Source organism: Girardinichthys multiradiatus, chromosome 13 (genome assembly GCF_021462225.1).
Source record: "Girardinichthys multiradiatus isolate DD_20200921_A chromosome 13, DD_fGirMul_XY1, whole genome shotgun sequence".
Lineage (NCBI taxonomy): Eukaryota > Metazoa > Chordata > Actinopteri > Cyprinodontiformes > Goodeidae > Girardinichthys > Girardinichthys multiradiatus.
The window spans coordinates 41,658,201-41,681,225 of NC_061806.1; the positions used below are offsets into that span (position 1 = coordinate 41,658,201).

The 23,025-nt window shown below is 43.5% G+C and overlaps 1 protein-coding gene across 3 annotated transcripts in view; it reads right to left on the reverse strand.

Moving 5' to 3' along the window:
- Positions 1–502: 502 nt before the first annotated feature.
- The window catches only part of LOC124879028, a 38,074-nt gene continuing 15,551 nt past the window's right edge, over positions 503–23,025 (reverse strand). Inside the window, exons 15-44 of one of the 3 annotated variants that reach the window (XM_047383293.1) lie at positions 20,940–21,144; positions 20,672–20,866; positions 20,360–20,518; positions 20,047–20,267; positions 17,289–17,433; positions 15,691–15,894; positions 15,386–15,536; positions 13,705–13,754; positions 13,467–13,559; positions 12,793–13,025; positions 12,450–12,630; positions 12,175–12,369; positions 11,182–11,332; positions 10,744–10,859; positions 10,523–10,669; positions 10,286–10,436; positions 10,012–10,184; positions 9,446–9,581; positions 9,175–9,249; positions 8,879–8,949; positions 8,691–8,808; positions 8,396–8,520; positions 8,118–8,304; positions 5,320–5,597; positions 5,073–5,235; positions 4,837–4,988; positions 2,797–2,911; positions 2,473–2,721; positions 2,282–2,402; positions 503–1,020 (exon numbers count right to left, since the gene is read on the reverse strand). In XM_047383293.1, coding sequence (XP_047239249.1) covers positions 843–1,020; positions 2,282–2,402; positions 2,473–2,721; positions 2,797–2,911; positions 4,837–4,988; positions 5,073–5,235; positions 5,320–5,597; positions 8,118–8,304; positions 8,396–8,520; positions 8,691–8,808; positions 8,879–8,949; positions 9,175–9,249; positions 9,446–9,581; positions 10,012–10,184; positions 10,286–10,436; positions 10,523–10,669; positions 10,744–10,859; positions 11,182–11,332; positions 12,175–12,369; positions 12,450–12,630; positions 12,793–13,025; positions 13,467–13,559; positions 13,705–13,754; positions 15,386–15,536; positions 15,691–15,894; positions 17,289–17,433; positions 20,047–20,267; positions 20,360–20,518; positions 20,672–20,866; positions 20,940–21,144 — 4,738 coding nt within the window. In that variant the 3' untranslated portion in view covers positions 503–842. Of the gene's footprint in view, positions 1,021–2,281; positions 2,403–2,472; positions 2,722–2,796; positions 2,912–4,836; positions 4,989–5,072; positions 5,236–5,319; positions 5,598–8,117; positions 8,305–8,395; positions 8,521–8,690; positions 8,809–8,878; positions 8,950–9,174; positions 9,250–9,445; positions 9,582–10,011; positions 10,185–10,285; positions 10,437–10,522; positions 10,670–10,743; positions 10,860–11,181; positions 11,333–12,174; positions 12,370–12,449; positions 12,631–12,792; positions 13,026–13,466; positions 13,560–13,704; positions 13,758–15,385; positions 15,537–15,690; positions 15,895–17,288; positions 17,434–20,046; positions 20,268–20,359; positions 20,519–20,671; positions 20,867–20,939; positions 21,145–23,025 lie in introns of all 3 variants that reach the window. The other 2 variants (XM_047383294.1, XM_047383292.1) reach the window with 2 other exon arrangements.

The following is a 23,025-nucleotide window of genomic DNA, read 5'->3' on the forward strand; positions in this document are numbered from 1 at the left end:
TCAGTCAACCTGAGATCATCAGGAGCTTCTCAACCCAGAACATTTTTGTTGTTTAAATTGGATTTTTGCAGAACTTTGGCTGTTTTGATACAAATGGCTTCAGATTCAGCCATGTTGTGGATTTTGTTGTGAATTAATGAGGTCTTTTGAAGGACGAAGGCAGCAGATGTTGCATTAGCTGCTTATAGAGCGTTCCTTTCTGATAAGCTGAGTAAAATGGGTTGTTCCAGATGTGGTTCTGACCGTAAACAGCTCCTCCAGAGCTACTGTCCTGCAGCTTGTAGATGTATCCTCCACATTTCTTCTAATCTGAGTGTTTTAGTAACAGCTCAGTCTCTCAAGTTCCCCGCTCAGAGACAATAAAGGTTATTTCTATGTTTCTTCACTTTCTGGATAAATGAGAACAGGTTTGTTCCTGTAAATAAAACGCAACTTTATTCATGAAATGACAAATATGAAAAATTAAATGGACAACATTCTTCAGTAATTAGAAGATTCCAGGTAATGAATGAAAACAGAACTGTGTCGCTTTTATTCGGTGATATTTATGCAATAAATTGTTTCTCTTAACATAAAACAACTTTTTCTCAGCCTGATTTCTGTTGTTTCAGCTCAATTCTCTCGGTACAAAAACTGAAACTATTTTCAGTCCTGAAACATCCAGACGGACTAACTTAGGAGGAAAATCAGCTTTTTTATGCTGCGGTGTGAAAATGATGAAGATGAGTTCAGAGTTTCTGAAGCAAATTCCTCTCTGTGACGTCTGAACAGACCGAAGGCAGAAAAGAAACATAAACCCAGTTTCCTCCCTGTTCCCAGACGGTTCTGATCCATTTATTCCCTCACGCTCCTCCTCCGTGTCCCTCCTGCAGCTCTCTGACGGCGAGGGATCGAACGATGGCGGCATCCATCATGGCGCTGTCCAGCGGCGTCTGCAAGAACCACAGAGGGCTGCTGAGAAGGCAGCGGTGATCCGGCTGCATGTAGAAGACGTCGCTGCGCTGCTTCAACGACTCTGAGCTGAAAAACAGGAAACAGTCCAATTAAACTAAAAACAGCCAGCAGCAGCGACTTTTCAGGAAGTTCAGGAACGACCTTTCAGCTCCTGAGTTCAAATGAAATTCATCTAATGATCAAAGTAAATGCTTTGCGATTTGAAGCAGTGTTGAAGGTTGGTGTTGTGCAGGTTCTTCCTCACTCGGACATTTTCCAGCCTGATTAGTTTCCAGGTTTATTTTAGGTTTGGTGAGATTCAATAAATAAGAGAGAAGCACCATGCTGCAGGTTGCTTGGAAGAGATGGAAGTTCTGAATCCAACAGAAAATGAAGGAATTTCAACATTATTCCCATTTGTTCATCACAGCATTTCTCTCTAACTTATTTTCATTGACCTAAAGGAAGTTTGTTGATGCAGTTACTGAACCAAAATGGTGGAAGTTATGGGCTTTGATGCATTTAATAGATTTTCTTCTTCACCACAAACATCAACAAACTCCTCACAGGAAATAAAACTGACTAATGAGAAAATAAATCATATATAAATGCAGTGTGAGTCGCTGCAGTGCTCCTCCTGACCAGCAGGTGTCAACACAGAGAAAGTAACAAAATAAAAAACACAAAGGTCAGCTCAGGTTTCAGAACCGCACTGACAAGTTAAAAAAGATCTGGAGAGATGGACCTGCTGAGGATCCAGACATATTTCTCTCTGACACGTCATCATCCATCAGGAAGAGACGTTTTCCATCTTTTTAAGCATTAAATCCTTGGGTTTGTTGGGTTTTATTCAGTCTCCCTCCTGTGTTGAGCACTGGTTGTTGTTTGTCCTGTTAACTGTAAAAATATTAATTAAATAAAAAAAAGGAGAATCAACAGTGGTGACAGAAACTCAACTAATTAGTCTTAATTTAGGTGTTTTTTGAAGTTTGCAACGTTTCTTTGTTCAGGAGAAACGATCCGTGAAGAAAGAAACCTGCTTCCACCATCTCAGTACACCTTCTACACTCGGCTGCAGAGAAAACAGTTCTGAAGACAAGGAAACAGGACAGCTGTGGTACTGTAATCCATCACTGAATATTAATGCAGGTGCATCTATGAGAATATTAGGAAAAGTTCATTTATTTCAGTAAATCATCTCAAAATGTGAAACTCATCCAGACTTCTTCACACAGTGGGACTGTCCCCATGTTTCAAAGTCCAAAAACTTTATTCAACTCTTTCTGACCACAACAACAGATTGATCATTGATACCAGGCTGCTTAGTAAAATGTGAGGACGTTCTCACCACTTGGAGAGGTAGAACTCGTACAGTCTGACAGGACAGCGCAGAGGGTTCTCCAGGTTCTCCTTCATGTCCAGGAAATTCTCATTTAACCTGCGTTTCTTCGCCGGGACGCCGTCAGAACCTGAAGAACAAACATGCCTATAATGGTGTATTTGAGGCCTGTGTTTATGAGGAAAATTATTCTTCAGTACCCATCTCTGCATCATTTCTGGACTCAGCAGGGTAGAACCGGAGGAAGGTCGTCTTGGTGCCGTCTCCATTGGTTCTGGTGCACCGTCTGAAGTGAGCAAAAGACAGCTGGCGGTGCTGCTCCACCGTGGTGAAGCCGAAGTTCTTGCAGCAGAAGAAGAGCAGCGTGTTGAGGAGGACGATGGGGGAGTACGCCCCCAGCTGTTTGCAGTCCCAGAGGAACTCCTCCTGTACGCAGGAGGGGCCAAAACCTGCAGAGGAGAACGGAGCTGATCACCAGGAACATGAAACAGCAGCAGAAACATAGATGGAGGTCCATGACTCACAGCAGGCTGAGAGGGAAGGTTGGGAACATTTCAGGATCCTGGTGAGCTCAGAGGAGAACCTCTGGTAGTTCAGGTCGGTGAAAATGTTCTCCAGCCGACTGCTTTCAAACAGATACTGAGAACGGACAAACACAGGAAAAAACGAGTCAATAAAAGCAGAAACGTGGTGGGACCAATCTAAACTCATTAAAAAAAACATATCCAACAAGTTCTGACAGGACCCAAAGAACCCTGCAGGGACCAGACACTTTTATTTCTAGTTTAAAGTCCCCCTTTATGCACAGATAGAAAAACGGAGCTCATTCTAAAGCTGCTGCTGATGGCTTTTAAATTCCTACTTCCAGAATAACTGAGTGAAAGTCAGATCTGCGATGAGCAGAAATGTTTAATGCAAACAGAACTAATAATGATGATGGGAGAAGAAACAAGCAGTTTGGTTCCTTCAGGACAAACACAAAGTTGTCAGGCAGTAAAAACTGACAGGAGGCCACTTTGATGATGTGACTTTAAACGTGGCTGATTTTAAAATACTTTGATTTTGTTTAAAATGGTTCGTCTTAAATTCTTCTTTAGAATTTCAATTTTAGCATCAAGATAACATTATTTTACAAAAAGTTGAATAATTGCTGATTAATTTCTGTTTTTTCATACTTAGCTGCTTTTTTGTGTGTTTCACAACTCCTGAAAAGTCATCATTAAGTTTGCAGGAGGAAATATTAAAAACTGCAGCTTGAGTACTTAACCCAGAGCGGTCCAACTCCAGTCCTCCAGAGAAACCATCAGGGATGCTGCAGCAGGGATGCATCTAAAGCAAGGGGGTCCAACTCCAGTCCTCAGGGCCAGGGTTAGATGCATCCCTGCTGCAGCACATCTCAGTCAAATGGCTGAATTCCTTCATCAGCATCCAGTCACTGAGCTCTGCAGAGGATGGTAGCCTGGAGGACAGGACAGCACCCCTACTTTAACCCCATGCTGAAATCCTGTATCCACCACAGCCTAAAGCTGCACCTCATCGTCATCCCAGAGTTTTGGCTCCTGCTTGGACAGAACAGCAGAACATCTGCAGCTTTTACCACAGCTTATGTATTGAAACCTGGAGAAAACACCACACCCTGTAGAGCTGCACGATAATCCTGGTGAATGAAGCAGTAACGACATGATATGAATCATTTTGATGTCTGCTTGGGCTTCGCTGCAAACATAGAGCCCAGATGAGAGCTCTGTCCAGCCACTGGAGAACATAAATATAATATTTCCATCTCAACCAGGTGGTTTTATTGGAAAACCTGTTTCTGGAAGGCATCTGCTACATAAACAGTTTAGCTGCTGTTTTTTGACCACCTTTCCATCTCTTTTCCATCAACGCCACATTAAACAGTAAATTCAGGGTTCTAGTGAAATCTGCAGCTTTGGCAAAGAAACAAGTTAGCTGTGGTTTCTAATCTCCATAACTCTTGACCTTCTAAACATCAAATACATGCAACAGAGAACCTGACTGAATAGTGCTTTAATAACCAAATATCTGCAGGCCATCTGCATATTGAGACAATGGTAAATGTGCAGCCTTAACCCCCTCCAGAACTAAACCGTGAACATGTGACCCAAACTGAGACATGCACACTGGAGCTGCATGATATATCCAGTCATCATCGCTATATCAGAACCACAAAGATCTGCATGGGTGCAATAACAGGAAGCTTATTATTTGGACTCTGCATGCACACATATATCATATCGGGTCAGTTGGGCTTTGGTGTCGATTCCAGTAGAATCAAAGGTCTGATGCTCAGAAAGGTTTGCTTGAGAAAAACACGGATTTACAAGAATTTATATCATAATGGTAATTATTAGCTACTTTAACACAATTAGTTGTTGTCATGAGGCTGTGCAGCCCTACTCTGAACCGTGACTGTGCAAAAGTCTTGATCCAACTCTTTTAGGACTCCCATGGAACCTGGACCACTACTGATTTGGACCTTTTCTAAGGACTGTAAGAAACTCTGTAAATGAGGACAGGATGAAACCAGAAGTTAATGTTACCTGCTGGATGCTGAGGCACAGGTACAACAAGCTGTCTGGAGAATACGAGTCTCCTTGAGAGTGTTTTACTTCTCTGATGAAGAGAAGGAGGCCATCGCTCAGTTGAGATGAAGAACACTCGAGGATGTCCACCTTTAATCTCCCAGCGGACGCTGACAGATGGACAGACAAGAGGACAAATCAGGCTCATGGCTGCAGCTTTTAGAGGAAAATATGGGAAAAATAAACCAACGTACTGGGTAGAAGCCCCAGACGGGTATGAGATTCTCTCCACTGGATCCATCTCCTCCAAGCATCAACTCCACACTGACTGTCCAGACCTTGGTACTGCTGGGGAATCAGCCCAGCAGAACCTCTATGGAACATCTCCTCTTCAGCTTCTTCAGGGACATTTCCTCCCTTAAGCAGCAAGGAGGAGTCAGTCTGAGAGCCCAGAAGCAGAATGTCACAACTTTCACAACATCTCAGCGTTTTGCTACTTGCCTTGTTACTATTCTGAACGTTTCCTGGAGTCTCTTCAACCAGACCTGAAGCAGGTAGAGAAATCAATGCGCTCTGGAGATTAGGACCCAGTACCTCCGCAGGAGGAGGAAGAACAAGGGGACGATCTCTGGGAAATGTCGGGTCTGGGTCGGGAGGAGGGACGCAGCAGGTGTGTGGCTGACTGATTAATTCAAGGCTGCAGTCACAGTCAAAGTCTTTGTGGTTAAAACTTGGCTGATGATCTGTTCCAAAGTCCTCCATGTAGCTGTTGATAGTTTCTGAAATTCAAACAGAAATTAAAGATGTTATGAATAGAAATGTTCTGGAAATATTCTATTTAAAACAACAACTTTGTTTCCCACCTCCATTCTCCTTTAGATTGTTGCTCATCATTAGGCAAAAAACAAAATTGCACGTGCAATAAGTGGGCGTGTTCGATGGATAACAGGTGCAAAAGACGTGCAGACTGCCCTATTTAAATGAGGAAATTGCGTGTGCTACTGGCTGGCTGTTACTGCCACCTGCAGAACAAAAGGAAAAGCGAACAGATGCTCTCTGCTGTGGTGCTTGAAACATGCAGGGGTTGTTTCTGCATTATTATGAATGATCCAGTTGCTGATTTTGTCCTGTTCTGTTCTGCTCCTGCTTTTCTGGGCTGTTGCAGGTTGTAAACCTTTCTGGTCTTATTTCCAGCAGCAGGTTTGTCATCGCACCACTGCCCTGACAAGATTATTTCTCCTCTCTGTTCATTTGTTCTTTACATAAAGCTACTTTCAATAATGCAATGTGTTTAGTTTAGTGACAAGGTTAAAGCATACATTGTCTTTCTCACCACATGGAATAGACCACCTTAAAATGGTGATTTTTCACCTGCTAAGAAGTGATTTTAGCATCCAGTTTGCTTTAATCTGCCTTGTCTGTATTTCAGGCAGTCAGTCATTTTCTACCACTTCTTCCATAGTGGGTTGCAGAGAAGCTAGTGTCCATCTCCAGCAGTCTATGGGTGGGAGGTGGGGAACACCCTGGACAGGTCACCAGTCCATCCCAGTCTTTATTTCTTTCCTATTAATCATATTATCAACAGCACAGTGGGTCCTTTACATGCCATGCAATTAATTACAGGTAACAGGCTGTATGCTTCTCTGGCAGATGACCAGTTTTGTGCACCTCTGCATGATCAGGTTTGTGCTTCTGCAGCAGATGGTCTCACTGACAGCGAAGGCGCTCTGGAATGATCCAGACCCAAGAAAAGAAGGGTTGCAGGACTCCAAATTAGACCTTGGATAATCCTACGTAGAATCCTCTATTTCCATCTATTTCTTTTTATTTTTGATAATTGAAATCTGTTGACACATGTACAGAAGGTTCTTTCTCTTCTTCGTCTGTCATTCTGTCTATGCCTCCTTCATGCCACAGTGACAGCGTCCCAGTTAGTATCTATATTTCAAATTAAATCTAGATACAGAAACAGCACCACGATCTGTTTCACGTTTGATAAATCCAGTTGCGCATTTGGGTCATTATCATATGTTTTGCATATTCATGAAGGCAAACACGCTAAAACGTTTCCACCCACTGATTTTACTCCCACAATCAGATTAGCGTTTGTAGATCAGCTTTGCAGACGCAAACAGGTTTGGCTGTGGTTTTGTACACGCAAACCTTTTGAAGATCAGCTCGATATGTGGCCAAAACAATATCACTGTGGTGGCAGCGTCCTGCTGTGAGGATGATTTTTTTCAGCAGGAACAGGAAAGCTGGTCACAGTTGATGGGAAGATGAATGGAGCTAAATCCAGGATAATCCAGTAAGAAAACCTGTCAGAGGCTGCAGAAGATCTGAGACTGGGATGGAGGTTCACCTTCTAGCAGGACAACCACCCTGAACATACAGCCAGAGATACAATGGATGGTTTAGATCAAAGCATATTCATGTGTCAGAATGACCTAGTCAAAGTCCAGACCTAAATCTAACTGAGAATCTGTGGCAGGACTTGAAGAATGTTCAAAGATGTTCTCCATGCGATCTGACTGAGTTTCAGCTGTTTTATTAAGAAGAATTGAGATATACTTAGATGTTCAAAGCTGGTAAAGACGAACCCCAGAAGACCTGCAGCCAAACGTTCTACAAGCTAATACTTTAAAGAACCACCAGATGGAGGTTTTAAACATCTGTGTGTTAAAACAGATAGTTGTAACCAGGGAAACCACATTACAAAATATTGATTGGTTGAGTCAACGTCAAAGATTTTATTTCCACATAGACAGCTCTTCGGTGGGGGGGGGGGGGTACCACAGGGCTCCATTCTTGGACTTCTTGTTTTTTCTTTGTACCAACTAGGAAAACATGGCCTCCGATGACTGTCAAGTTACTTCCCTCTGAGGCACATTGGCGAAGGTTCTGTCCTCCCCTTCATTGCCTGTCGGATATCAGGAATCGGATGGCTTTACTTTATTTTAATGAGAAGAAGACCGAGGTTTCTGACCCTGTGAGCGGATCTTTGACCTCAATGTTCCTTTATTATTCTAGTTACTGTGATTGTTTCTCATTTTTACCTCTCTTTTATGTCTTTTATTCTACAGCACCTTGGTTGGTCTTGTTGCTGCTTGAATGTCGTTCATAAATAAAGTCTGGTGAGATGATTTTAAAGTAAAACAGAAGTTCTTCAGCAGCCTGCTGCAGTGTTTCTTAAATATGTTTCAAATCACAGCAAGTTTACCAGTTTAACCATGAAGAGGTGGGAAATTCACTCTGCATCCAATAAAACATTAAAAAATGATGTTATCGAGATTTCTTACCAATAAGGGACTGAGTTTGTGTTTCCTCCTCCTTCTGGCTGGTTTCTCGTTCATCTCTATCCTTCTGCTCCGTTGGCCTTTCAGGACTGAAGCTAAACTCCTCCTGGAGAGATGCAGTCTGTGTTTTCTCCGTCAGTGTCGGCTCTGAGCCGTCCTTCTTCTCAGGGAGAAACACCGGCACGGGCAGCTGTGGAAAACCCGCATTCAGCAAACTGCTTAAAGAATGACTGTTTTTCTGACCCTTCTGCACATTTAAAGTCTAACGATGTTTCCAGTACCGGTACGGGCAGAACCAACAGAGCCGGGGTGAACTGGCTGTAGAGGTTCATGGGCAGAGGAACGTAGACAGGAACCGGCACAGGAACAGCAGAAGCCACCTTCTGAACTTTGGGCTTAAAATTCACTTTAAACGACAGAAAGAAAAAGAAGATCAACAGAAAAGCTCCTCATTTAATAAAGATGATGTGAAAATTTTAACCTGAGCCATCAGGAACATTTTATGACCAGAAACACCTGAAAGATGGAGTTCCTGTTTTATTTAATCAGCTTCTTATTGAAAATGTGATGCTCCACCTGTTTGTGAAGCCGTTTCTACAGTCTGAACACAACATGAGACTCCTTTGTTGTGGACCAGAGGAACGCAGAGCATGGACTTGTTCTTCAGCTCCTTGGGGGCCGTCTGAACGCTGGCCTGAGGAGCAAACAAAAATCTTAAGCAATGATCCGGTTTCCAGTCAGTTCCTGTCCTGCTGTAAACTTACGTGTCCAACAACTTTAGTCTGAATGTCAGAGAAAAGTCCTGCAGAGACACAGCAGAGAGTTGAAGCTGGAACTAAACCAGAACACAATCAAAATGTTACTTTTTAGAAGATAATGTGTTTAAATTCTGCAGATTAAGGGTCATGTTTTCATTTTTCACCCAAAACGTCTGATTTTTCATTTAAAAATCCTCAGCAGTCGTATTAAAATACTTTTACAGCCAATTGAAGATTTTGAAGTGACCAGAACGAGATAAAAGTAAAATGGAGGAACAGGCCGTGTGTGCGCATCCTGGTACCGGGCGGTGCAGGTCCTTCTGCGAGGGCGCCGGACACCGAGACCACGCTGCCTGCACATTTAGGAGATGAAGATCCTGGAAGCAGGAAGCAGATCTGAGATGTTTCTAACTTCATCTGAACATCTTTCACAGCCTCTTGTTTTTGGACCAATCAAGGCCGTTTCCCTCCAGGCTACTATGGTTTCTCTCTGTTAGTTGAGTTTGCCTTAAAAAGCTTGACCTGCGTTCAGAAACCCAGCCTGAGAAGATGCATGAAAACATCTTCATGTACCTGCGGTGAGCGTCTCATCCTTGTTATTCCTGAAGCGTAGGAGACATTTCAGGTCGCAGAAGTGTTTGACGTTCCCCGGCAGAGGAAGACTCTCCGTCAGCTTCCCTCGACGTCCACACGTGTCACATTTCGCCTCCTGAGATGAAGAAGAAGGATCTGCATCAGTGGATGTGAGGGATTCATCCTCATCATCAGGGAACAAGAACATTAAGATTTTTAGATTTAAACTGGATATAAAAAGATTGTTTGACCAGACATCATTAATGTTTTTACATCACAGAATCCTGGCATTGTCACAGGGGTGTACAGACTTTTATCTTCACTGTAATACGCTCAGTGACTGGAAACAGGCGACAACCTTTGGGTCGGGGTACAAGACACTCCATTTCCCTTTAGACAACTAAGAATCTCATCTGCTGAACGTTGTTTAGTTATTTGACCAATAAATCTGGATAAATGTTCAGCCGCAGCATCAGAAAGATCCTCGGCTGCTCAAAGGTGAAAAAGCTCCAAGATTAAATCTAAAAATAAGGATGTGGTGGGAGAAACTTTCCTGCTCTACTTACGTGACAGATGAGCGTTTTGTACTTTGATCTGCAGCCTTCAGAGCAGAAGTCCTTCTTGGTGCCTTCAACCTGCGCCGACAGCACAGTTTTAGAGACGGAGAGGCAGAAGGAGCAGGTAGGACAGTGTTTCCCCCACTTCTTCTCCAGCTCACGGTGGAACAGCAGGAGGCAACCTGAGAAAAAGACAAACCACGTGTTTCCTGAAGCGAATCCAGCACAGACTGAGCGCCGTGATCCTGTAATGTCACTGATTTTGATTTATGTGGGGTCTTACCATCGCTGCAGAAGCTGCAGTCCTTGTTATCGATCCTCTTGACCTCGTTGATGACCTTTTTGTTCCTGCAGCGTTCACACACACCCAGCATGTTGTTGAGCTTCTTAAACCCCTGAGAACAGACCCGGCTGCAGACAAAAATCAGTTGGTCCTGTGGAGAAGCAGAAACTATTTATTCAAACTCAGGAAACTTAAAACTGGGAAAGAAAGTTGAATTCTCTAAATTAAGCAACACACCTTCTTCTGAAGGACACTGGGGGCAGTTTTAATGATCTGCTGACACTGAGCACAGGTGAGTCTCTCTGGTAGTTTGTCCAAATCGGACTGAGTTTGTCTGCAGGATTCTGCTGCACTGGTTCCGGTGATCTGGTCTTTATGAGTCTCCTGCAGCAAAGAAAAGCTGCAAGTTTAAGCTTCAAACAGCTGAAACAAAGGCAGCAGACTTAAGACTTTATTACCTTGAAAGCCATGGCGCAAGTTAGGCAGCAGAAGGTTCTGATGGAGGCGTCCGACATGGCCAGATGACAGGCTGGAGCCGACTTCCTACTGCAGTTATCACAGTTCAGAGCGACGCCTGAAGACGAGATGTTGAGCACCATGGCATCAAAATATCACAAGCTGAACAACATAACATCTGTTTCTATCAGTTTACAGAAATGTATCATTGGATCTACAGCTCTCCGGGCTTTCTAATATTCCTTCAGATGTTCTTAGGACAGAACCTGGAAAACTAAAGACCCAGGCTTCTTTCTCTGTCGATTGGAAAGAAAACATCAATAAATGAAGGATGCATCAGGATATTGGGACATTAAAGATCTCTCTGAGGTTTCTGGAACCTCCTGTGAGACAAAGAGGAGAAGATGCAGGAGAGAAAACCCACCAACAGTGTTTGGTACCTGAGGCACAGACGGCCTGGATCTTGGATGCCATCACGCAGCTGTTGGAGCAAAACAGCTCGACGATGTCTTCACTGGTTTTGTTTTCAGACATGTCTGACACGAGTTTAGAGCTGCAGCACATGGAGCAGGGCTGCAGCGTCTGGATTTTCTGACAAATAAGAAGAAAACATCTTCTTAAGCTCTTTTGACTGGATTAATGCTCCAGGGTTCTATGGAAAAATACCAGACGTCTCCAGACTCAGCATCAGAGTTTTCCATCCTGTTCATTGTTCAAATATACAATACAAATGTTCACTATGAAGGAAGGACACCAGAGAGGAAGGAAAGATGGAAGGACAAAAGAAAGGAAGAAAGATGGAAGGACAAAAGAAAGGAAGAAAGATGGAAGGACAAAAGAAAGGAAGAAAGATGGAAGGACAAAAGAAAGGAAGAAAGATGGAAGGACACCAGAGAGGAAGGAAAGATGGAAGGACAAAAGAAAGGAAGAAAGATGGAAGGACAAAAGAAAGGAAGAAAGAAAGGAACAGAGGATAGACAAAAGGAAGCAAGCAAGAAAGAAAGGAGGCAATTGACAAGAAAGGAAGGAAAGGAGGGAGAAATAAATGGAGAAAGGTAGGACAAGAGGAAGTAAATAAGGAAGGAAAGGAGGTAAGACCAAAGAGATCAAGTTAAGAAGGACACAGAGAAGGAAGGAATGGAGGGAGGTATGAAACAAAGGAAGGAATCGAGGTTGGAAGCAAGTAATGGAGCAAGAAATGAAAGAAGGAAGGGAGGAAGGAAAGAAAGAAAGCAATAAAAGGAACGTTTAGACACTGGGATTGGGAATAACATTTGGATAATATTTGTACATACTTCTTCAGATCTGAAAATACTGAAATCCCAAAATTCTCAAATTTCAGACTTTCCAAACATTCCTGTCTGACTGATGTTCATCTTTCCTCCAATCATATCTTCTTCATTGAAAGCTCATGTTTTCCTTTCTAGACTGACCTGCTTGAAGAGCTTCAGGCACTCTGCACCACACAGCGACTTGTTGCCGTCCTCCATCTTCAGCCTGAGCGGCGAGTTGCAGCGGGAACCGCAGTTCTCACACACCTGCAGGTTATTGATGTTGCAGAACCGGTGGAAACAGGGGTCACTGCAGATCTTATGGACCACATCCTGCAGGATGACCTCATGCTTGCTCTGTATGAAGGTAAACCATGAACAGATTAAACCCGGATCACAGCCGGGGGAGGAGATCACACGGCAGCTGTAAGTCTTACTATGCAGAATCTGCTGCAAACGCTGCACTGTGGCTGGGATGCAGCTGGAATGACGGGGAGTTTGGTGGACATGATTCTCTTGTAGTTGAAGGACGACAGGCAGGACTGGCTGCAGAAGTCCTTCTTTGTACCTTCGTTGTCTACTGCAGCCTGCAGGACCGACTGAGGCTTCATGAGCACCCTGAAAACCAACGGATCAATTCAAAGTCTCCAAACGAAACAGTTTTACTGTTAGTCAGAAAACTCTTTACTTAGTTTAAGAAAACAGCTTCTGAGCTCCAAGACACCTCAGAACAACCATTACTGAGTCTTCTCTCTTGTCTGTGGAGAAGTTCAGACTCACCGCAGACAGAAGTGGCACATCTTCTTCACCGGCTTCAGCTGGTAGAACTTGAGCAGACAGGAAGTGGAGCAGAACAGATCCGAGTGGGCTTTCCTCTGGTAGACCGTCTCTCCGTCCATAAGCACCCTCTGACAGGTGGAGCAGGATGCAGGGAGCTCCATGTGGGCCAGAGTGGACTGGGGAGGCTTCGAGTCCTCGGTCAGAGAGAAAACCGACCCGATCTTCAAGTCCTCCTGTCAGAATAAGAGCAGGAACCGAACACACGGTGAGTGACCTTTTATTAAAAGTCCAGATATGTTCTGTAAAACATCACTTATTTTACAGGAGGTTTAAATTTAATGAAATCTTGAAATCCCATCTTTCTGAACAACCTGGAAAAATAACTAAAAATAATAACAGCAACATATCTCGCCTTGGTGATGTATTTTATGTTTTCAATCAATCAAAACGTTATAGATTGAATACTTTATTAGCCAAGTACGACAGAGGTTAAAAACAGAAGAAAAGACATGAAACCAGTAGAACACCATTAAAAATGATCAAACTCAGTAAACAAACTGATCAATTTATGATAATAATGCTGTTGAAAAGATGAAGAATAAAACAGAGAGATTAATGTAATGCTGTGAATAGCTTTAAATGAGAAGCAGATGTCAGATGTGTGTGTGTCCGACCTTCGACGCATCTGGTTCCTCCTTGATGCTCTGTGGAGAAACTGAGAGGGAGCGGTTCAGAAAGTATTCCTGGTCCACGGGCTCCTCTTTGATCTAAATAAAAGTGATGATAGATCAGCCGAGTGAGACCAGGACTTTTACTTCATATTCAGGCTTCAGAGGCTTTTAAATTTAGAAATGAGAAATAATTTACTTGGATCCAAACACTTTGCAGTTATTACCACACACAGACACTCACACGGGATAAAGCTGGCAGCGACGGCTTCACCTCCTTCACCTCAGACTTTTCTGCTTAACGTGGACAGAAAGGGACAATCACCAAGAATTTAAAGTAGTTTTGTTCTGACATCAACGTGCAGCACAATTAAAATTATTATTTAAAATTATGTTTTTTAAAAGTGACAGATGGTCTCGCAGCGCCCCCTGATGGAATGGTACCCTGGTCAGAGAGCCGTAAAGCCCAGTCTCTTTAAACAAAAAACCAAAGAGTCTATATTAATATATTGCTTATATATTAGGGTTATGATTCCAGAACCACATGTCACTGATGCGTGTGGGAATGTGTCGGACCGACTGGGAATTCCAGGTTTTATTTGAGCAGTTTGAGGAAAACATCTACCTGAACTCTGAGCTGATGAGCATTTAAAAATCAGCAGCTTCTCTTATCTGCATCTATTTACACATTATTTTATTTAATTATTTGATAGATGCAACAGCAAGGGATGCAAAAGAAAAGCATTAACACCACCATCCCTGCAGAGGGCGCAGAGTTCAGTTCAATGATGAGATACAGGTGTTGGACAATGAAACTGAAACACCTGTCATGTTAGTGTGGGAGGTTTCATGGCTAAATTGGACCAGCCTGGTAACCAGTCTTCATTGATTGCACATTGCACCAGTAAGAGCAGAGTGTGAAGGTTCAATTAGCAGGGTAAGAGCACAGTTTTGCTCAAAATATTGAAATGCTCACAACATTATGGGTGACATACCAGAGTTCAAAAGAGGACAAATTGTTGGTGCACGTCTTGCTGGCGCATCTGTGACCAAGACAGCAAGTCTTTGTGATGTATCAAGAGCCACGGTATCCAGGGTAATGTCAGCATACCACCAAGAAGGACGAACCACATCCAACAGGATTAACTGTAGACGCAAGAGGAAGCTGTCTGAAAGGGATGTTCGGGTGCTAACCCGGATTGTATCCAAAAAACATAAAACCACGGCTGCCCAAATCACGGCAGAATTAAATGTGCACCTCAACTCTCCTGTTTCCACCAGAACTGTCCGTCAGGAGCTCCACAGGGTCAATATACACGGCCGGGCTGCTATAGCCAAACCTTTGGTCACTCATGTCAATGCCAAACGTCGGTTTCAATGGTACAATGAGCGCAAATCTTGGGTTGTGGACAATGTGAAACATGTATTGTTCTCTGATGAGTCCACCTTTACTGTTTTCCCCACATCCAGGAGAGTTACGGTGTGGAGAAGCCCCAAAGAAGCGTGACACCCAGACTGTTGCATGCCCAGAGTGAAGCATGGGGGTGGATCAGTGATGGTTTGGGCTGCCATATCATGGCATTCCCTTGGCCCAATACTTGTGCTAGATGGGCGCGTCACTGCCAAGGACTACTGAACCATTCTTGAGGACCATGTGCATCCAATGGTTCATACATTGTCTGACCACTGTGCAGGACTTGTATATGTCATTCCCAAGATGAATTGATGCTGTATTGGCCGCAAAAGGAGGCCCTACACCATACTAATAAATTATTGTGGTCTAAAACCAGGTGTTTCAGTTTCATTGTCCAACCCCTGTACGCTCCAACAAAGAGACCAGAACCTAAGCATGGACTTCTTAGGAGGTCATGTCATTCAGACAACAAATCAAAGCAGCAGAAGATGCAGATCTGACAGGACTGTACCTGGAAGAGTGAAGGTCTGAGCTTTGTGAACCTTCATGCACCTGTGGCTGCAGAAGAAATCCAACTGGCCCTCACGGTTTTTATTTTCCACCATGTCCGACATCTGATGAGGAGTTTTACACGTGGAGCACAGCTGAAGAGTTTTCACTTTCTACAGAGTGGAGATAAGTACAGAAGCTGTGTGAGATGGACCAGATCTCATCAGACTGATTCTGGAGTTAAAAGCTGCAGATTATTTTATTAACTTTCTTATCTACTGTTCAGTTTTTAATGCCTTTCAACAGCGAGACATTTTGTTTCTGCACCTCTTTGAGCTTGACCAGACATTCGTCTCCGCAGACGGTTTTCGCTCCGTCCTCCGTCTGGAGGGAAAGCCCCACGCTGGAGCGCACAGCGCCACAGGCTGCGCAGGAGAACCAAGAAAACCTGTTTTCTTTCTGGAAGTTGGAGACGCAAGAGTCGCTGCAGAGCCTGAGGACCTCGCCGTCCACAGTCACGGAGAACTTACACTAAAGGAGAAACAGAGGATTTCCAGTCAGTTTCCTCCTCTTCAAACAATTCAAATCAAACAAGTTCATTCAAATGTGTAGTTGGCTGACAGGGTGAAACGTTCTTGGGCAGACTGAAGAGGTAAAGCCCTGAAACCTGCTTTTATCTAATAAAACCAGGTTGTCCTGCTTCAGTTTTGATGGGAACATTGAACCTAACGAGTTTCATCCATCCATCTGCTTATCCAACACAAAGTAACAGTTCCAGGACCACAGCCAGACATCCCGCTGCCAAGCCGCAGTCTGCACCTACTTCTCAATGTCTGCAAGATCAGATGGGATGTGATGGTTCACCCAATCAGATGGCAGCATCTTCAGGCATCTAGACATGGTGGAGACAGGCTGGTCTGAGTTTTTCACAAACTGCTGATCTGCTGGGATTTTTACCCACAACCAGAAAAGTGTCTGAAAAACAGAACATGCCTTGCTTACGTCAGAGAAGAAAGGCAGAACATGTAGAACATCGAAGCAGATGGGCTACAGCAGCACAAGAACACGTCAGGTGCTGCTCCAATCAGATGAGAACAGGAAACTGAAGCTACAGCTCCGACCGTCTCACCAGAACTGGACAATAACAGATGGTCCGATGAGTCTCCGTTTCAGCTGCAACCTTCAGATGGTTGGGTCTGAATTTGGCAACATGAAAGCATGGATCCATCCTGCTATAAACACACCAATCACTGGTGGTTCTACTCATAAACAAAACAGAACAGGTCCAAACTGCAGGGACCAATCACGTCTGAAGAGAGGATCAAGGCTGACTTTCCTCCATCCAGGATCTGTACAGGTCTAGGGTCAGGAAGAGGGCAGCTAACATCTCTGCAGAACCCACACATCCTGGACACAAACTGTTACCTTCAGATGGCGCTACAGAGACAGTTTCTCTGCCAGGCTGTCTCTCTGATGGACAGTCAGAGGACTCAGATCCATACCAGGCATGTTCCCATTAACCCAACCTGCTCTTCCTCTTTTGTAAGGACACTATAATATATATATACAGATTTACATTTTTTATTTCATAGTTATAGATTTATAATATCTGTACATTGAGAGCAAAGTGGAACCGAAGTTGAATTCCCTGTTTGCCTCACAAACTTGATTCTGATTAAAATGGCCCAAGAAGGTCCAGTAGTTGGAGGATCAGTGAGACCAGAACAACGCTGGACCCTCAGGTCCATCTAATGGACAGATTAGGATAAAATGTTCCTTCTTCATACAGATTTTACTAATAAATGTGTAATCACCCATCAAAAAATCCCAGTTTTCTGATATTATCTGTGTCTCATTAGGTGATGTAGCCCACGTTTCCTTCCCTTAATGGACTGAATATTCCACAGATTGTGTCGTTTCCTTACAGGGCAGTACTTGCCACACAGCTTGCAGTGGGAATACAGCATTTTGGATTTCACTGAAGTGAGACACGTGTCGCTGCAGAGCTCCTTCATAGTTCCTGAATCATCCACAGGAGCCAGGATCACTTTCTGAGGCTGCGTGATCAACCTGAGGATACGAAGAGGAAGAGGTCCTTCAGAGCACGATCAGGGGAACATGTATCTGCTGCTGGGGAAACCATTAACTCTACAAATCACGATGATACAAATACACTTATATTTCTGATATGACCATGCTGTTGAACTAATAGAAGGTTTAAACTGATCCAAGACAAAGAAACGCACCAACATTAACAAATCAGAAGCTATAAATGATCCATTTCATGACGAATTACATGTTCTAATAAACAAGATCCCTCATTTATTAATATTGCATCTCCCTGTGTCCTCCACCAAATATACTGTCATATTCAATAAACAAGAAAATGTCCCAGTGAGGCTCATTTATCAGATTATAAGAACCTTTTAAAAATAACAACCTTTAAGCAGGTTTTAAAAATACTTCTCATTAAGCCCACATTTCTGTATTAAAATGATTTTTGTTGGTCTGATGTAATATTCTAATCTTAAATTTCATGTTTTCATTGGCTGGTTGCAGATAAACATCATAATTAACAGAAATAAAGGCTTGAAAACGGTCTGTGGAATTAAAATGTATAACGTGTTTCACTTGGTGATGGATTAACTGGAATAAATTTACTATAATATTCTCATTTATTGAATATGACTGTATACAATGAAACACATTAAATATATTTTATGTAGGTCCAAACATAATGAAGTCCGATCACCGGATCAGTTTATGCATCATAATTATTAAAAACATTTATAATAAGATGCACTTACATCCTCTGCAGACAGTATTTCCACATCTGCTTCTAGAACCTTTGACTCAAATTCCTCATGCATTTTATTATGCTATGTGGTAAAATCCCTCATTGATAAGTATACTACTACTACTACTACAAACCACAACACAAGCCACATTGCTTTTCCTTAATTAGGTATTATTAACTGATACATAATCAATAAGCTAATATTCATAATTCGTATGATTCATAATGCTTAATATATAATTAGGCATTAATTAATGATTATTTTATTCATTTAGAAGGTACTTGATTAAAAGGTGTAGTCCATAACGTTTCCCCAAACTAGGAGATTTAGCTCCGCCCTATGCTACCCCCTCACCTCCTCAAGCCACGCCTCCATACGCACATGCACGGCTAGCAGTCTGAATATGGATGCACTGACCAGAAAATTAAAAAACAAAAAGGCAGATGTGGCGCCAGGCTGCACGCTATACTAACCACTTAGTCTACTTTACACACAATGGAAGATGAGCCCTCTTCATCGCCCTCCTTCCTCTTCCATAGTTAGCCTGAAGTTCAAACTCCAGACTGACGTCACATGTAATATAGCTCTGGTTAGCAGGCTAGCTAGCTAAACGCAGCATATTACATTCATCTACAGCATTATTTGGCTTTATTGGTTGGCCTCGAAGCGATTCTGGCAAACCGTCCGTCCGTGGAACACTGGACCAGCTCTATACCCTCTACAGGGTACTCGAGGGTTCATGGGAGTTTGCCCAACCGGTCCACATGTGTTTTGTGGACCTGGAGAAGGCATTCGACCGTGTCCCTCGTGATGCCCTGTGGGGGGTGCTCCGGGAGTATGGAATCGGGGGCCCTTTATTAGGGGCCATCCAGTCTCTGTACAAGCGGAGCAGGAGTTTGGTTCACATTGCCGGCACTAAGTCGGACCTGTTCCCGGTGCATGTTGGACTCCGGCAGGTCTGCCCTTTGTCACCGGTCCTGTTCATAACTTTTATGGACAGGATTTCTAGACGCAGCCAAGGGCCGGAGGGGGTCTGGTTTGGGGACCAGTGGATTTCGTCTCTTCTTTTTGCAGATGACGTGGTCCTGCTGGCCCCCTCTAGCCAAGACCTACAGCATGCGCTGTGGCGGTTCGCAGCAGAGTGTGAAGCGGCTGGGATGAGGATCAGCTCCTCCAAGTCCGAGGCCATGGTACTCGACCGGAAAAGGGTGGCTTGTCCTCTTCACGTTGGAGGGGAGTTCCTGCCTCAAGTGGAGGAGTTTAAGTATCTCTGGGTCTTGTTCAGGAGTGAGGGAAGAATGGAGCGGGAGATCGACAGACGGATCGGTGCGGCTGCCACAGTAATGGGGGCGCTGTGCCGGTCCATTGTGGTGAAGAGAGAGCTGAGCCGAAAAGCCAAGCTCTCAATTTACTGGTTGGTCTACGTTCCTACCCTCACCTATGGTCATGAACTTTGGGTCATGACCGAAAGAACGAGATCCCGGATACAAGCGGCTGAAATGAGCTTCCTCCGTAGGGTGGCCGGGCACTCCCTTAGAGATAGGGTGAGGAGCTCGGCCATCCGGGAGGGGCTCGGAGTAGAGCGTATAGAAACAAAGGTAGAGAGGTATGTGGACAGGAGGAGGATAAAATGAGTTCAAACAAATATGTACAGAGCAGGACATTATACTGTGAAGATGGTTGAGTGTAAATGTGGCGGTGTGCTGGGGTCAGTACATGTCCTACTAATAGCTGTGGTACATTGGGTATTTGGAGCCATCGAGGACTCTTGGAGACAGTTTTGATAAAGGAGAAGTGAAGTCTGGCAGCTTGGAAGGAAATGAGAGGCAGTTCAGAACCTTTAAAAGGGAACTATAGAAACTTAAAGTGAATCTTCTGAACTTACTGGAGGCAGTTGTAACACTTTTTGGTGTCGAACTGGACGTGGGGATGCTTTTCAGTGACGCACGACTTGGAGCAGAACACCTGCTTTGCTTTTTTCAGGTGGTAAACTTTGGAAGCTTTCTTCAGCCGTTTGCTGCAGCAGCAGCAGGTCACATCATCACTTCCAATGATGAGTCTCGCCGTGTCGTCCATCTCCACAGCCAAAGAGGAAGGATGTTGCTTCTTCACAATTATCAAGAAGTTTAAGTTAGTGTCACCTGAAACAGCTTGCTTTAGCGCTGATAAATCCTCCAACTGTACAGGAATCTACTCACAGTTCTGGACAGTTCGTGTGACGTGGGCAGCACCTTGAAAGACATCACACAGTATCGAGAGCAGAAGAGGTCCACGATGTTCTCGTTTTTGTAGTTCACCATGTCTGATGGGAGTTGCAAAGCTTGACACACGGGGCATTCGTGGGCCGCCATTATGTTCTGCAGAAGGACCGCAAACAGAACTAAATGTCAGAGGTGGCTTCATGCTTTCACTGCTTTTCATGGTAGTCGCTCATCCCCAGCCTGCAGCAAAGACGATGCACACATAAAGCTGAATTAAATGTGAAATGTCTGCTGTGTGACCCTCCGCACCTTTTTAAACTCCTCCAAACACTCTGGACTACACATGGTTTTTGTGCCATCCTCCAGCCTCAGTAGAAGCGACTTCCTGCAGCAGGATGAGCTGCAGTTCTCACAGACCCCCATGTTGTCCCTGCAAAAGGTCTCCAAGCAGACACCACTGCAGAAGGTGTGCCGGGACTCATCCAGCTTCAACTCGAGCATGTTCTAAAACGAGAAAAAAGTGCTGTGACCGAAGGAAAAACGTTGCTTTTCAGCTACTCAGAAGTGTTTCTCTCACAGTACAGGTTTTGTTGCACATGCTGCAGAGTGGTGAGAGCGTCTGTGTAGACGTGGAGTTCGAATTTCTCTGAAGTGACTGCTGTATTTTCACAGACGGAGAGCGGGATTTGAAAGAGCACAAGCAGGTTGGACTGCAGAAGTCTTTCATGGTTCCTTTCAGGTCCACCACAGCCATGATGAGGTCCAGAGGCTGCGAGATCTCCCTGAAAGGAGAGACAATAAATACCGAAAACATCTAAAAACAGCTCAGAACAGCCCAACCATAAACTAAATATTCTCCAGAACAATAACGTTTATGTACAATTAAACAACTTTTAGCTAAAAGATCAGAAAATCAATCAATAGCTTGTGGTTTATAAAATTGATCAACTTTACCAGAAATGTACCAGGATGTACCATCCTCAATGTAAAGATGTAGAAAACCCCAAACGTTTGATTAAATTTATTAATTTAAAGATTAAAACATCTTATGTTAAGAAATAATTGCTTTAAAAATGAATAAAATCAAAGGAACCACAGTTGTTGTGACCCTAAAAAGTGACGCATTTTAATTGAAACAGTTTCCTGTAACTTTTAGCTCATTTTTCCCTTTGATAAAAATATGACAACACAGAGGCCAATTTTCTTGGCATCTCTTTAAAATGGGAAAGACTAGTGAACATGGCACTCATGTAAGGCAGATGAGGCTTGATCTTCACTAATCAAGAAATGGCTACAAGAAAATGGTTCTGGACTTAAACCGGCCTAAATCTACAGTCAGAAAAACAATAAAAGGATTAAACCAACTGGAACCAAGCTCACCTCCCACCAGGTACAGTGGAGGTCCAGCAAAGAATGGCCTCCTGGGGTCCCCAAGTCTTCATTACAAACACTGGACTCCATCTTTATGGCAAATTGTTGTTTAGAAAGTCATGCCAGGAAAAAGCTTCATCTGACCTACCATCACAAGCGTAAACAAGTGGAGTTTCTTAAACTCTACTGGGACTAACTGGTTCTGAGAGCTTTGGTCCAATTAGACTTAGGTGGATCTCCTGAGAAGCATGAATATGTGGAAAAGTACATCATACATGTCCCCTCTGATAACAGGGGTGGTGGCCTTGTTGTATGAGCTGGGTGCTTGGGTTCTGGTTCAAATCCCACAGACTGCCACTCTGGGCAAGTCCCAGAATGCTCCCCGGGCTCTGCTCAGCAGCACACTGCTCCCTAAGGGCCGGGTCAAATGCAGAAGACACATTTCACTGGAATGTAAAAGTTGTAATGACAAAAAAAGATGAGGACTACGATGTATGGTGGAGGACCTATGATGCTCTGGGCTTCTTTCTGTTCCAAATGGCCTTGAGAACCTTGCTAGACTTTATGGCATCATGACCTTACTAACCTCTGACAGAACACTGAAAACGGGTCGTCATCAGTTCTTTCAGCAGAATAATGATCCAAAACATATTACCAACATCAAAAATGGTTCCGCAGAAACTAAATCAACCTTCTACAAGTCCTCCGACATAAATCCTATAGAGGGAGACTAGGAGGAAAGAACCACAGAGAGGACCCCGGGCTCTGGATGTTCTGGAGAGACCGTGTAGCCAGGAATGGTCAAGGGAAAAATCCCTCTCTCTGTATGACCCACTGGCAAGAAAGGGTTGGAGGCCAGCTGATAACTGGACGGTCCAGAACATTAACTTATCTCTACATGCTCATCCAGGAGGAGTGAATGCTGCAAGTCACTGACTGGATACAATCTGCTGGGTTTCCTTAGATAGAAAAACGTTGAACCAATTTAAATAATAAATTGAACCTGACCTGAAACCTGTATGATGGATTGAACTGACTTTGTAAAGAACCTTGAGACGACATGTTGTGAATTGGAGCTTTATACAGGTCCTTCTCAAAATATTAGCATATTGTGATAAAGTTCATTATTTTCCATAATGTAATGATGAAAATTTAACATTCATATATTTTAGATTCATTGCACACTAACTGAAATATTTCAGGTCTTTTATTGTCTTAATACGGATGATTTTGGCATACAGCTCATGAAAACCCAAAATTCCTATCTCACAAAATTAGCATATCATTAAAAG